This window comes from Ciconia boyciana, chromosome 5 (assembly GCF_034638445.1).
Source record: "Ciconia boyciana chromosome 5, ASM3463844v1, whole genome shotgun sequence".
NCBI lineage: Eukaryota > Metazoa > Chordata > Aves > Ciconiiformes > Ciconiidae > Ciconia > Ciconia boyciana.
Genome location: NC_132938.1, coordinates 48681182 through 48696344, shown reverse-complemented (window position 1 = coordinate 48696344; position 15163 = coordinate 48681182). Strand labels below are relative to the sequence as shown.

At 35.8% G+C, this 15163-nt stretch overlaps 1 protein-coding gene across 2 annotated transcripts; it reads left to right on the top strand.

The window, feature by feature from the left end:
- Window positions 1-322: 322 nt before the first annotated feature.
- GUCY1A1 (guanylate cyclase 1 soluble subunit alpha 1) lies at window positions 323-14634 on the top strand. Of its 2 annotated transcripts, none has more exons than XM_072862132.1 (8): window positions 323-644; window positions 3606-3667; window positions 5282-5340; window positions 6418-7127; window positions 8632-9117; window positions 9636-9779; window positions 11957-12111; window positions 14433-14634. In XM_072862132.1, the coding sequence occupies exons 1-8, from the start codon at window positions 396-398 to the stop codon at window positions 14632-14634; spliced, it is 2067 nt and encodes a 688-aa protein (XP_072718233.1). In that variant the 5' UTR covers window positions 323-395. The 2 variants fall into 2 exon arrangements, with proteins under 2 accessions (XP_072718233.1, XP_072718234.1); XM_072862133.1 differs by having other exon boundaries at window positions 5282-5345; window positions 6924-7127.
- The last annotated feature ends 529 nt before the right edge of the window (window positions 14635-15163 follow it).

Genomic DNA, 15163 nt, shown 5'->3' with positions numbered 1-15163 from the left:
TAGAGCCCCAATTCAGCCAAGAACTTAACGATGCACGCAACTTCAATTACCTGAAGCACTGAAGTCAGTAGGGATTACATACTTAAAATGGTACATGAGCTTAAGTGCTTTCCTGAGCAAGGTCCTAGAAAAGCCATTATTTTAATGCACATATGTTAAAACTGGCACATCACAGGAATTCAGAAGAGAAATAAATGTTTTTAATTTTTTTTTCTTTCTTCTTGTTTTGTAGGGGCACATATTTGTTCCTGTAGTGATTTATAGCTACCAATGATCTTCCACAGTGGTTGCCTTATCTACTATTCTGGCATCTTCTGCTCTTGTTAGTAAATAGAAGAGAACTATTAAACACAAAGCCAAGTACTCTTAATCTCAAGAGAGAGACTTTGTACAGTATGTTCTGTACAAAACTGAAAGACTTGAAGATCACAGGGGAATGTCCTTTCTCCTTACTGACTCAAAGTCACATTACTGAGGAACATGACAAGGACTGCACAGAAAACAGCTCTAGAGCAGCTTTGCCCATCTGCAAAGAAGTCCATGAAAAAGATGCTCAAGGAAACCTTCCACAAAGGAAAACGAGCAGAAGTAGAGTGTACCTGCACACATTAACTGAAAGCATCTGCAAACTAATCTTTCCTGAGGTAAATAGATACTGCATAATAATAATACTTTAATAGCATTTAATTATAAATATTAGAAAAGCATTTTATGCCAGTCTTTAGATGTAAGGCTTTAGAAAGTTGTTTTGACTTCAGAGTTTGTATTCTTATCTAGTTCTGCATAGTTTAAATCGTCATTTCATCCTCTTCCATTCCATCTGGATACAATTTTGCCAAAATCAGTTTTGTAAACACCATCCCTTCCAGTGTATTTCCCTATATTTTTGCCTTGTATTTGCAGCCTTCCGCTGATCATTTTAATTGTTCCATTTAAATCCATGTGTTCTGTAGCAATTTTTTTACATAGCGATACAATTAGTTAAACTCTGCCTTGTTACCTAATTATGTAAATTATGCGGTCACCTCATCAATTCATCTAACTGAATCCATAATGCTAAGTACCGTAGGCATTATCAAAAAAAAATTAAAATAGCGTTTTCATCTGCTATGATGCTAACCTCCTGCCATACTATTTTTAAAAACATTCTGTCTGTGTTTACCACAAAGGTATTCTTATGTCTCTGCTCAACTCAACTGAAAACGGCTACAGTGCACGCACAGTGGTTTGCTTGAGTGGAGATTAATACTATGGCTTGTCTCTGTAAAAAGAACATGAAAAATGCAGCTCCATAACATTCAGCACTTGATCTTGCCTCAAATTCTGTGGAAAGTGTGAAGGAACTGACTGGTATATATTGGGACTACAAATGGCAAATGGCCAACTCTGTGTACTCAATTAATTACAATTCTATTACTTGGACATTCAGTGTACCTTACTAAAAGTGCTGGAGTTCTGTTAAATCTATTTGCAGATCTGTTTTCACAACTCTTCATCTATTACCCTTTTGCTAAAACTCTACATAATCAATTTTTGATAGACCCCTTTTTACATCTGCTGCACTTACACAGAATAAATTAATCCCTTTAAACTGATCTTTAAACGTATAAAGAAAAGGACTTTTAACTCAAGAATGAACTGGCAAAGCACCCTTTCTCTGGTGTCATGAGTGCTGTATTGCTTTTCTAGTGTATAGCTGTTGGTGGGATTTTTAATGAAATAGCTGGGGTTTTTTATCTTTAAAGACTGGTATAAATGTATGCAGCAGCGTATTATATATAATCATGATAGGCTAGTTCATCAGCTGGGACAAAAGCTTGGTAAAGTCAAGGGCATTATGACCGTGTACCCCAGGAGCTACTGAAGTTCAAGATTATTGTCACTGCTATTTACAGTTATTCAAGTCATATTCATTGGAACGTTGTCCAAGTATAGTAGTCTGTTCTCATGCTGATTTGAGGTCAAGACCTAAGCATCTTCCCAATCCTGGTTCTCCATAGAAGGGTTTTGCTTGTTTAAAAACATATTTTTCATTGCTTAGATACGTTATAGTGCCTTACTTAACCATTAGCGACTGAACATCATCTTCTTTCCAATTGGAAACTCCACAACAGGGGGCGGCATCATGACCCCAACTGATTCATGAACTCCTCATGAAAACAGTGAGTTGTGCATGGAAGTCCAGGACATAGTGCATCCAGAATAACTTTTGATTAACTTTGAGATATAATGTAGTCCATGTGATTGTTTTATTTGCTTTTTTGGGTGTTTACAGAAATTTAGAGAACATTGTTCGGAGATAAGTAATTAATTGGATGGCATTCCACTTACTGTACCAGTTTATACACAGATGTAATTGACATTTTGTTCATATACCTGGTAGAACAGTTATTCAATTTAGATTTTTGCTTGGAAAAAGTGTCCAGAATATATTGCCTTTCTGTCACATGTTGTTTTCTTCAGGTGTGCAAACTTTCTTTTGAAAATACAAAAAGTAAAAGATGCAGTAGAAAACGCTAGTTTCTTCAGCGAATGAGAACCAAAGAAAAGCCAGATCACAGCAAGCCTCACAGCCAAATTCTATCATGGCAGTACAGTACTATTCTATCAGCCTGTCTTTATGGGAAGTTTGGGTTTCAAATGATCAGAGACTACATACATAAGACAGCTTCACTGGCCCCAACAATTTGAAATATGCATGTTTGGAAAGTGTTGTATCTATCTGTTCCAATTAGGAACTACAGAAAGGATATGGAATCATGGGATTGAGGTAAATTAAGGTAAATCTTCATGATACGCTAAAAGGGTCTTTTATTGTGGAATCCTTTTACAAAGGTTATCTACAGTGACTAGATTTTCATCTGGAGGATATTTGGGTTTGCAGCATACATAGCCAAAATTCTTCTTGTTCTACAAATATAAAATAAATGGTTCTAACATTGTCTTGAAATGCTATAGTCTTGAAAACAGAAAAGGAGGTAATCTGAAGCACAGAATGCTATATTGATCTTTTATAGCTGTATTTGAAACGCTGTTACCTTTTGCAATTTCAATCTTGACACTTCTGAAAATTGCCCTGAAAAAAAATGTAACTCTTAATATTCCAAGAAAAGTTACTAGGTAGAAGAGACACTTTTAACTGTTTTGCTCTGGGCACAATGCAGAATATAACTGGCTTTTTCTGTTAGGAGGATATTTTAAACTGAAAAGATTTATTTCTACATTTTGCATCCATGGTAGGGTGGGGTTTTTTGGGGGGGTGTAATAGTAGAAATTTGGGTTAGTTATACTTATTTCTTGGCAGCACTGTCTTTATTGCCATCTGACAACTGGGAGGTAAAGCACATCACTATATTTAAAATGCACAACTACTGGCTCACATGAGCTAAGGGGCTTAATTATAGTAGTACTGGAGCTGAAGACATCAACATAAACTAAACCCCAAACACAGAAATGACATGCTGTTTCTAATAACTATACCATCTTGAAAAAAGATGTTAGTCCCAAGTACAGCGAAGTAATTCTTCTCTTTATAAAAATGTTATTCTTACGATTAAATTTTCAGCAATGACATTTTAATCAACATACCTTTTTTTCTTCCCCAGTTTGAAAGGCTAAATCTTGCACTTCAGAGAACACTTGCAAAACACAGAATAAAAGAAACCAGGTATCTATGTGTAATGGCTTTGCAACTAACTTCACAGCAAAAATGTTTTGCAGACAGTTCATAAGGAGTGGGGTGGTGACTGGGAATCAGGACTTCTGGAATCTGTTTTCAATTATCTTGTCAAATTGGTGTGTAACATTTCATGTAATGTAAGTTAATAATGATTTAGTTTATTTTAAAATATTCACAAATATTTAAATCACTCACAAAGTTGACTTAATGGGCAAATTTAGCCATTTGTGCAGGGAAACAGGCAAGGGCTTTGCTTAAAATGAGCACATGTTTTGGAGGAACTCAGAGAATACTCAGGCATAGAGGGAAAGGTAGATATGGTTGTACATGGATCTAGCCCAGTGTTTCTAAGATCCCAGGAAAAGAATTTTAAATGCAAACTATTAGTATCACACAAAAAAAATTGGCTTCTGATACAATGAAAAATCATACGCTACAGATACTGACATACATGTTTTCATTGGGCTCACTTGGCTTCTGGTTTCTGTTTCTGAGGAACTCAGCTTGATTTTCAGCACTCCTTAGTACTAATCCAATATTAATCATTTAAGCTTTGTAGGGAGTGAGAATTTCTTAGGGTCTCATTATACATTGAGCATTCAATAAATTGAATGCATCTGAAAAACTAAGCCCCTCAGTTTAAATCTCCTTTCAAAAGTGGAGAAAAGCAATGAAGTTGGAAACGACACTGTTGCTCACCTTGATAAGAATAGATAATTACAATGTATCTTTTAAATTATACTTGATATTTTCAAATAGCTAGTCGGTTGTGCATTGCAATCGCTGACTGGCTTATTGATATGAATATCTTCCCTATCTTTAATTATGTGTTGCTTCCTGGAGTACTAGTTTGAAACAAAAAAATATTATTCTATTCTGCATGATGTAATAATGCAAATGTAGAACAGATCTAAATGTCTGTATTGCTTTTGCATATAAATATATCTAAGATATTTCAAGTGAAGAAATTCAGAAACCATGTATCAAAAGCTTATTGCTTATATGGAGGTTAATCTAAGCTACATGTCCTTCTCATCATTTTGAGTCTGACATTCAGGTTGACATTTATTGTCCTCAGAGAACTCAGAGGGCTGCAGTTTTGTGTTACAGAGTCAGCGTTACTACCAATGAACAAGTAATTTTGAAGTTAATAGTTGTTATTGGTATTTCCTCTCAAAACAGAAATACTTTATCTTTTGAATTTAATGCAATGTATTTCCAATAAATGCTTGAATATAAATTCCAATCATATTTTACAATACGTTATGAAATATAGTTCTGGGTTCAAGCAAAAAAGCCAAACTAAGCAAAAAACAGGACTGTTGCAACCTAAGAGTTTTTAATCAATGACAGTCTATAGCATTTGGCCTCAACCCATAATCTGAGCTCAGACCACTAAAACTTTAATTTATCACAAATGCACAGGATAATCTAAGATCCTACCAAGACCCTATTTTGAATTAATGAAAAACTGCCTATTTGATCAGCAAAACTTGTTCTGCACACATTAAAGACAGGGTAGGTAACTTCTGTTTCGTACTGTTTTGCCATGTTTATATTGATTTTTCAGGGGTTTTATTTATATTTTTATGATCTTTACAGAAAACCTGGGGATAGAGAAGATTTTGAAAAAATAATCAGTGATCATGCTAATGCAGCAGGTAAAGTAAGCTGGTTTAATAATAGATTTATATTAAAAATATATAGATTATATATGTTATATATATAAAATAATATACGTATATATAAATTAGTCTTGTTACTAATAAATAATTTCCTCCATGTAAGGGCTGCAGGGAGGCTGACAACACAGAGCCTAAACTGTGATCTCTGTAACTAACAGTTCGGAGTGTCAAAATTTGAGCTAAAGAGTTGAGTTTCTCAAGTCTGAGCTGTCATAGCATCATCCACCCCTAAGATCCAACATCTGGAGGGAGTTGTAACATACATTCAGTAATAAGTTGAGTTTTATACTCATGAAAAGCTGTTAGATCCTTTTCATCTTCTGAAGGACTGTAGTCTGTCGGAAGAGAACTGCTGTAATTTGCAGTATGGAACTCTCTGGCTGCATCTGTAATACTACATTAACATTACCAGGAACTGAAACATGGTCTTCTGTACACTTAAACTGTTAAGCTGGTCCTGGCACACAGCTGGCCTGTGACGGATAACACTTTTCCAAATGATTGCCGGTAATGGTTGGGGAGTTGGAACATTCTCAACAGTCAGTCTGCATGCAGCTATCCTGTTAAAACAAATTTACTAGCAAAGGTGTGAGCTGTTCTGTGCCAATTGGCCTCAGTGCCCTGGAATATTCCTAGGGTCATTTAATTTATTGGACCAGGTGTAGGACTTATATCTCCATGTATGCACAGATCCTATTTTATTTTTACTTTTTATTCTTATTTTAAGTTTTTAAATTCCTATTTCTTTATATCAAGCTAAGGGAATTGGGTTAAATCCTGTGCCAAAACGTGCATTCATTCTGTCTACATCTCTACAAAGAACACTGAGTCTTGGATCTTTCCAAACTACAACCTATTGTCTCCCTGTTTTCCAGGGAAGATGAGCATGTCTTTGGTTACAGCAGGACTCCTAAATGAAAGGGCCCTCAGGTGTCAGTGCTGGATCAGGGAAGGATATTGCTAATTTGATTTGGTCTAGCATGAGAAAAGTGGAGGTTAGCCTGAGATTCAGCATAATGAGTGCAGTTCTGACTAAAATGTGGTTCCATGCAGGTGTTCCTGTGGAGTCTCTACGGGAATCTCTTGGTGAAGAGCTATTCAAAATATGCTACGAAGAGGATGAACACATATTAGGGGTTATTGGAGGAACCCTTAAGGACTTCTTGAACAGTTTTACTACTCTGCTGAAGCAGAGTGGCCACAGCCAAGAAGCAGGAAAAAAGGACAGGCTTGAAGACGCCTCCATATTATGCCTGGAGAAAGATCAGGACTTCTTAAACGTGTATTATTTCTTTCCTAAGAAAATCACGAGTCTTATTCTATCTGGTATTATTAAAGCAGCAGCTCATATTTTGTATGAAACTGAGGTGGAAGTGATGCTCATGCCTCCTTGTTTCCATAATGACTGCACCGAGTTTGCTAATCAGCCTTATTTGCTGTACTCTATACAAGTCAAAAGTGCAAAACCTTCCTTATCTCCATGTAAACCACAATCTTCACTTGTGATTCCTGCCTCTATGTTCTGTAAGACTTTCCCATTTCATTTTATGTTTGACAAGGATATGTCAGTTCTTCAAATTGGAAATGGGATAAGAAGACTTTTGACCAGGAGAGAATTTCAAGCTAAGCCCAATTTTGAAGAGTATTTTGAAATTCTTACCCCCAAAGTAAGCTGCACTTTTAGTGGAATAATGACAATGCTAAATATGCAGTTTACTGTACGAGTCAGAAGATGGGATAACACTGATATGAAATCATCCATGGTAAGAGACTTTTTATAACCATTACTTCTGTGAGGAATTTGTTTTCTTCAGATAGAGTTAAAATAGCCGCACAACATGGTGCACTTTGCATTGTCTACCTCTCAACATCTAATACAGCTGAATAATAATGATTTATTGAGGGCACTCTAATGTAATTCAGATTCTGAGGCCAATATTCAGTCAAAACTCTGCTTTAGGACTTTTACACAAGTAAAATCTGACTGTTAACTTGATTTTATTAAAAAAAAAAATTGAAATATTGAGATAAACTCAGTAAATTGAGATAAAGCCAATGACACGCCATGCTGCTGAGAATAAGGGCATTTCCAACACAAAGACAGTGGCAGGGAAAGCTTTACAAAGTGCCTCTCAATCGTCTGGAAACAACAGCTCTAGGATTTGGGGAAAGAAGTAGACATTTCCTGTGCTCATTCAGCCTTTGGTATCTTTTGTATTTTGGTATCTTTTATATTCTGATGTTTTCATCAGATGCAATTGCCAAAGGTCCCACTTAGTTTCAGCTGATGGGATTACTTACTGTCTTTGCTGAAGCTGGGTCTGTGGCAAATGACCTGGCACAGTAAAAAACATTGAATATTCAATGACTGCTTTTATTCATCACTGGCCCCAGCTGAATTCCAGCTTATATACACCTGAGGCACTCCAGGATGAATTACCAGTTCAGACTGAACACTCCAAGAACTTAAATGAAGCATGGTAATAAAGGTTTCATCCAGTTATTAATGAAGTGGGAAAAAATGTAGCACTGATTAGCTACTTTGTCTCAGATCCATTTCTGCACTAGGCAACAGTTTAATGATTACAAGTGGTAATAGACTTTGCTTTGCTTTTGCATGTACTTAAATATGCAAATGTCTATTAGCAAGTTTTTGTTCAAAAAATGGTCTGTCAAAGCAGCACCTTTGCACATTACACAACTGAATACAGAAGGGACATAAAAACACTTCATACAAAATATTTTGCTTTTTTAGATCATTAAAATGGGATATTTCTGCCATTTATGCCTTTAATTTTAAATTGCAGTGAGTACTGAACATCCTATGATGAAATTGAAGCAGATTTTCTCACTTTATCTTACCAAGGAAGTGGTGCATAAACTATACGCTAGAGTTATTAGCAGAAATTCATAGGCCACTATAGTCAGTAACATTTTATCAATAGATGAAAATGCACAAAATTCTTGGTTTCGTTTTTCTTTTCTTCCTAAGCTAAAACTGATACTGATACTCAAACATAATTAGGTGTTTATCCTTAAGTTGTGGTCTAACTTTTGTACCAGAAGGCTCAAGCAAAATAAACTTATTTGATGGCTCTATGATTTAGCACCCCATGTTTTCTCTTAAGTAACTAAATGAAAATGTAAGGACTATGGACCAGTCTGGTTTTCCTACGTTTCAGCAAAATGTATTTCCTCTAAAACTTCTTGCTTCTAAACCATTGCCATGCATTTTTGCATGAATTCTTGTTTCTTTAACTGTTTCAGGTAATGGATCTTAAAGGCCAAATGATCTATATTTTTGAATCCAGTGCCATCCTATTCTTGGGATCTCCTTGTGTGGATAGACTAGAAGATTTTACAGGACGTGGATTGTACCTCTCAGATATTCCCATTCACAATGCATTGAGAGATGTTGTTCTGATAGGAGAGCAGGCCAGAGCTCAGGATGGACTGAAGAAGAGGTTAGGAAAGCTAAAAGCAACCCTTGAGCAGGCCCATCAAGCACTTGAAGAAGAAAAGAAGAAGACCGTAGATCTTCTGTTTTCAATTTTTCCTGGAGAGGTTGCTCAGCAGCTGTGGCAGGGACAAGTTGTGCAAGCCAAGAAATTTAATAATGTCACAATGCTTTTCTCTGACATTGTTGGATTCACTGCCATCTGTTCCCAATGCTCACCTATGCAGGTTATCACCATGCTCAATGAGCTTTATACTCGCTTTGATTACCAATGTGGAGAGCTAGATGTCTATAAGGTACACAATTTATTGCATTTCTGTGGGGTTCTGGGGCAGGAAAGGAAATGAAGACTAAATGGGACAGAAGATAATAGAAGTCCAAAAATTATTTTGCCCTAAACCTTCATTATAAGAATGACATATTAAGATAAATCACAAAACAAACAAACAAAAAAATCAACAGGATCAGCTGTTCACGCAGCCAAGAGAGAAACCCATTAAAACTTAAGAGTTAATTTTGAAAATTAATTTCAATGACAGTGCTGTGAATCTGGAGTAAATAGGTGTTTAAGGTAGCTACGAGTGCCTGACAGCAGATGAGCAAGAAAAAGTATTTTAGCATCATGCCCAGCAATAAATACAAGTTGTGCAACTTTTCCTTTTGAATGATACTGCAGGATTTGCCCAGGACTTAAATAATTTAGCAGGACAAGTAAGATTCAGTCAATATGTAGGTACAATTCTTAGTGAAGTCACGACTACTCTTTTATATGTCAAACTGTCTTAACAGTAAGGAACAAATATGCCTGTTTTAGGTTGAGACTATTGGAGATGCCTACTGTGTCGCTGGAGGTTTACACAAAGAAAGTGAAACACATGCTGTTCAAATAGCATTGATGGCCCTGAAGATGATGGAGCTGTCAGATGAGGTGGTGTCTCCCCATGGAGAGCCTATCAAGGTCATATATTTTATTGTATTTTATATGGTTAAAGTGGGCATTTTTGTTTGTTTAGTTGCTTTTGGCGTTTTTGCCTCAAGGAAATTTCACATCATTGCATTAATTCAGAAAAGTTGGGGAATCAAGTGTGTATGGCTGGAGAGGCTGACCTTTTTAGTTCGATGAATGAGAGTTTTGTGGAGAGGTGAAGGTGAAACAGAGATCTGAAAATTAACCCAAAAGACTTAAATGCAGTGAAATCAACAGGTGCACACTGACATGCTGCAGTTTTTGTCTCAATAGCAATAAATTTGTCAGTGGCATGAAATATTCTGTTACTGTTTTCTAATGAGGAGACTAAACCTCTCTCAAAATTAGACCTAATGAGAACATCTAACTCTTTTAAGGTAACAGGTATAAATATGAGTCATCAAAGACATGTTCTGCTTGCAGTAATCCACACACCTTTAAAGGATTCTGTTGCTGTTCTTGTTTTACAGTCAGATACTGAACCACTACCATAAGATAATGGTGTTAATGCAACTGTTGGATTCGGTGGTAGTTATATTTATGGCTTCCTTTCAGTGAGGATTTACACATGTACTGAACTTTTCATGTAGATTTACCTCTCACTGCGAAAAAAAGAGAAAGGCCTGTGTGCATGACAAATGATGTGGACCTTCTACTAAGTTCAAATGCCCTGGAATGGGGTCCTATTATTTTTAATACAGGTGTCTCAGTTCATTGTGTCTTTCATTTGCTCATTTATAACATTTATCTGTTCATTTGTTCCTTTAGAAAACTTCAGGCTTCTTTGATTTTAGATTAAGGAATATTTGTATTCCAAGACAAAGAATATGGTTATTAAGAGGATTACATGCTCCACATTTGTCACAGAGAACAGCAGTACTATATTACAAATAAACGTCGTACTTTTTGTATTTCACAATATCAAATTAAATTATGCTTAAAAAATCTGGAAACATCTTGACAATATTATAACGTGTTTATAATTTCCACACAAATGCTACCTCTATAATTGTGAATGAGGAATGCTATTACATTTGAAAAAGTAATTTTAAAATAGGGAGAAAAAAATTGTATTGTATAAGTACCTACTACAAACTTAGAAGAAAACTGAATCTTTCTATTTTTAACGATAGCATGCATCTGTTTTCATGAAATGCATCATGAAAACATTGGCTGTTTTGCAAAGCAACAAATATGTCACACAGTCTACTGTCATTTTATATATCAATTGTCAAAGAAAAAGGCGCGACTGCAAACAGCTTACTTTAAATCAGACTTGTATATCAATGTACAAATTTCAGCCATCTTTGCTGTGTGGGTGGATTTTGCTTTTGTTGCAAGCTTTTCTGCTTTTCCACTCAAAATTAGAAATTGTGACTTCTTCATAATGATACATTATTCTCTTGATATGTAAAGAGTAGCACACCTAGTAGATACGCAAGCTTCCCAACATCATGCCATTATTGTGTCAGAGTGCTATTCTGAAGAAAACATGTCTACATGTGTATAAGGCACATATGAAAAAGAACACATCTCAAAAAAAAAAAGAAGAAAAAAAAAAGAAACATAGAAAGCAGCACCAGCTAAGCAAAACTCAAAACTCTGAGTATGAGTTACAAAGAAGAGGTATCAAAATATTGCAGCTGCTTTACAGTTTGATTAATTATCGAAATTCTGTACTCTGGGATTGGGATTTACTTGATGTGCAACCTTGTCAACAGAGTTCAGCTGGCACTACAGCATATACATATCGTCTTTGCTATTCCCTAAGAGTTGTCTTCTGACCTTAACAGCAAAGCAAGTACTATTCATTAACTGTCACCAGCCTAACAACATTGTGTCATGTAATTCCTCCCAGGAAAGTATCCAAGTGTCACAGTAACTCCTGCTGATGTTTCTAGATCAATTTGCTGCCACAGAGACCACTGTTATCACAGTCATATCAGATGAAGGATTACTTACTATAAATGCAAAGCAAGGTAAACTTCAGCTAGTTTCCTCTCCACAAGCAGTGATGACCAGAAAACAGACATTTTAAGGAGACTGTACTAACTAATTTTATATTAGTAGTTCATTATTTCTTTTTTATAATAGAGGAAGAATTTATAAAACTGACTTCAACCATTTTATTTTACCTAATAATGCTGTTTTCTGTCTTTTATTTAAAGATGCGTATTGGCCTTCATTCTGGATCTGTCTTTGCTGGAGTTGTTGGGGTTAAAATGCCTCGTTATTGCCTTTTTGGAAATAATGTAACCCTTGCCAATAAGTTTGAGTCTTGCAGTATACCTAGAAAAATAAATGTCAGCCCAACAACCTACAGGTACAGTGCTTCCTATCTGTAAAATGTCCACCTGAAGTAGTTACTGTAATAGTTCATTATCTTCCTGTTCTTTGTTTTTTCCCCTCTGAAGTACTGCTGTTTATTTTCCTTTTCCTCTTTTTATCTGACTGCACCTTTATTCTGACTGCACCTGCAGACTTCATCTGCTCATGAATGCACCATGGTTATTTTTTAGTCAGAATGCAACCAGCAGCAGCAAGAAAAAGGGTGAAACAGAACAGCTGATATTTATTTTTCAGATGTTACATTTAAAATAAATGGACTGTCTGGGCCAATTTTGCTTCTTACCCTGCAGCTGTATGCCTCTTTTTTTTTTTCTTCTCTCATGTAGTTGGCTCCCCTTTGAGCTATGTGGCTTTCAGTGTGAACTGGATGCCAAACTGGCTGCAGGTGCCCTTGAAAATAACAACCTAACTGAAGAATTGTTAAACATCACCCTACACATCTTCATTCTCTTTTGCTTAGGGAAGATGAATTAATAGGTTGCAATGAATCAACCATGCCAGTGTTTAGTTTATACAGGTCTTGATCCCAACTCAATTTAAACCTTTTAGTATGGAACTTAGGCTGTACTTTTTATCCACTTAGATCAGACACTTTTAGTAATGTGTACTACGTGATTATGCAGACAGCTAGCAGGCTCTCCCATGGGAGATACAGCATCTTTCCTTTGTCCTCCGAACCTAATACTCTCTTTGTAGTATCTGTTTAATTGTACTTAATTGTACTTAAATTATTATCTGTTTAAAAATCACCTTGTAACATGTTCATGGCCAAGTAATAGTGTCTTATAGGTGCCAGGCAAAATAATAGGAAACTGTTTTGAATTTGATGGTAAGAACAGTCTACATCTGAACTTGAGGTCCGGGGCTGAATTTTATGCCACTGAGCTGATAGAGACTATTGTTTCTTCCAGAGTGCCCAAGAGTTTTATAAGAACGAACTGTAGAGAGTGAATCTACTAGTAGAAAGTGATATGGCTGGCTGGGTAAAATAACCAGAAATATGGATATAAATAATTTTTTCCTTTTAAGGAAGCTCTGCTACCCTCACTGTAGCCTGGACAGTCAGTTGTTCATACTCAGCTTGTACCCACTGCCACGTATCTGATAATGTCTCGTGGCAAGGTTCTGTGTCCAATGTGAGACAGAGAATTTGGCACAGGATCCTGACATCCCCTGCAGCATGTGCTATGTGAGTTACAGGGTGCCAAGCTTTAGATTATCTCGTATAGGTGATGTAGATAAAAGTAGCACAGGTATTAGGGCAAACAGTAAGTAACCTTTTCAATCATACACTCTGAACAAATATAGAGATAGCATTAGCATCACCAGTGCTTATGTATGTCAGAAGAACAGTGCTGGCCAGTAGTGATTTTTTTTTCCATATCCATATGGAAAACCATTTTGAATGATACTGACTACAGTCTTTTCTTAAAACCATTAGACACTTCTTCCACAGAAGACCTGCCTATAACTTGTGGCATAAGTAGGTTTCTGCATGGCTGTGTATTCATCTCAAGAGAATATTTGAAAGGAGTATACTGTTGGAAAAAAAAAGATAATTAATTATCTGAGTGCTTAGAAAATAGGCAATTTGGTTAAAGGGTAAACTGTTATTATTGTTGTGGTATGTTTGGTTTTCTCCCTGAGTGAATGATGTGTTAACCTCCTTTTTGTTTAGAGTTTTTTTCTTTTTGATTCATACACAAATTCTAAACACATATTGATAACGTTATGGCATCTTGCACTATAACTCCTGTATATTGCAATAATTGTTTGGAAGCTTAGATACCAGTCATCAGTATTTATCCCTACAGATTAGCAATCTGTGTTTCAGATATAGAAGACCACTGGGTTTAGTGGACGCATGTGTGACAAAGCAAAATTATTAGAATTGGTAAGAGGATCTCAATAGTTTAGTTAATAAGCTTTTCAGTATTTCATTAGCTGAAACATTAATTATGGTGCCAGTTTCATGTGCAAACCTGAGCTAGCTTTCAGTACTAAATCATTTTTGAAAATATTTACAACAAACATAGCACCTACATGCAAAACATTGACAAGACAAAAAAAGAGGCAATACTCCTGTTTGCACTGCTGCACAAGTTAATAGTTTGTCAAGGTTACCAAATAAACAGTATTTTTTTTATATTTTCAGTAAATAACATAAATATTAAAATAGATTCTGCCCTGCTACATTCTGCTTTGCTGTACATGAAGAATTATTGAATGTCTGCACTTGTAGTAACAATTAGTGACTGATCCATTTTTAATCAAGATGATTCATTTTTGTTCTAGGTTGTTAAAGGAATATCCAGGTTTTGTGTTCACACCCCGCTCAAGAGAAGAGCTTCCACCAAATTTTCCCAGTGATATCCCTGGAATTTGCTATTTTCTGGATGCTTATATTCAAGGAACAAACTCACAGACTTGGTTTCAAAAGAGAGATTTGGGAGACGGCAATGCCAATTTTTTGGGTGAGGAAACAGGAACAGACTAAATTGTACATTCACAAGTGTATAAATATTATTATAAATTTATAAATATTTTGATTTTTTTTTTGTATAAATTGAAAATTTTTAAAAATGTATGAAACATGAAAGCACTTTAGATTGTTAACACCTGAAAGCTGGTATTAAAATTTCAGGAAGTATGTCACTGACTACTTTTTATTTTTCCTTTGCATAAGGAACATAGTCACTAAGATAATGTTGCAACTTCACTGTTGAAAATGCTACTCAAAACTACATTTTCCCTGTGGTAATTTGTAAGTGCTACGTAACAACTCTCTCCGTTCTCTCTGTGCTGAGAATTCTAGATGTATTGTACATGCAGTGTGTCAGGAAATGTAATGTGCAAGTGATGCAGCCACATGCAGTGTTGTGAGCTGGTGCTTATCCATGACTATTAAAATGTATTTTCTTAGTGATTCCATAAGAAAATATCCATTAAAATACTGTCATTGCTATCACATACTCCTTCCAGTGCATCATTTGGGCCCCATCCTAGAAGTTGCTGATCATCTTCTA

Bases quoted from the DNA above. Each gene is read 5' to 3' on its own strand.
- GUCY1A1 (XM_072862132.1), top strand. From the start codon at position 396: ATGTTCTGTACAAAACTGAAAGACTTGAAGATCACAGGGGAATGTCCT. The intron at 9,118-9,635 runs GTACACAATTTA...TGCCTGTTTTAG, and splicing joins GAGAGCTAGATGTCTATAAG to GTTGAGACTATTGGAGATGC. The intron at 9,780-11,956 runs GTCATATATTTT...TTTTATTTAAAG, and splicing joins CCCATGGAGAGCCTATCAAG to ATGCGTATTGGCCTTCATTC.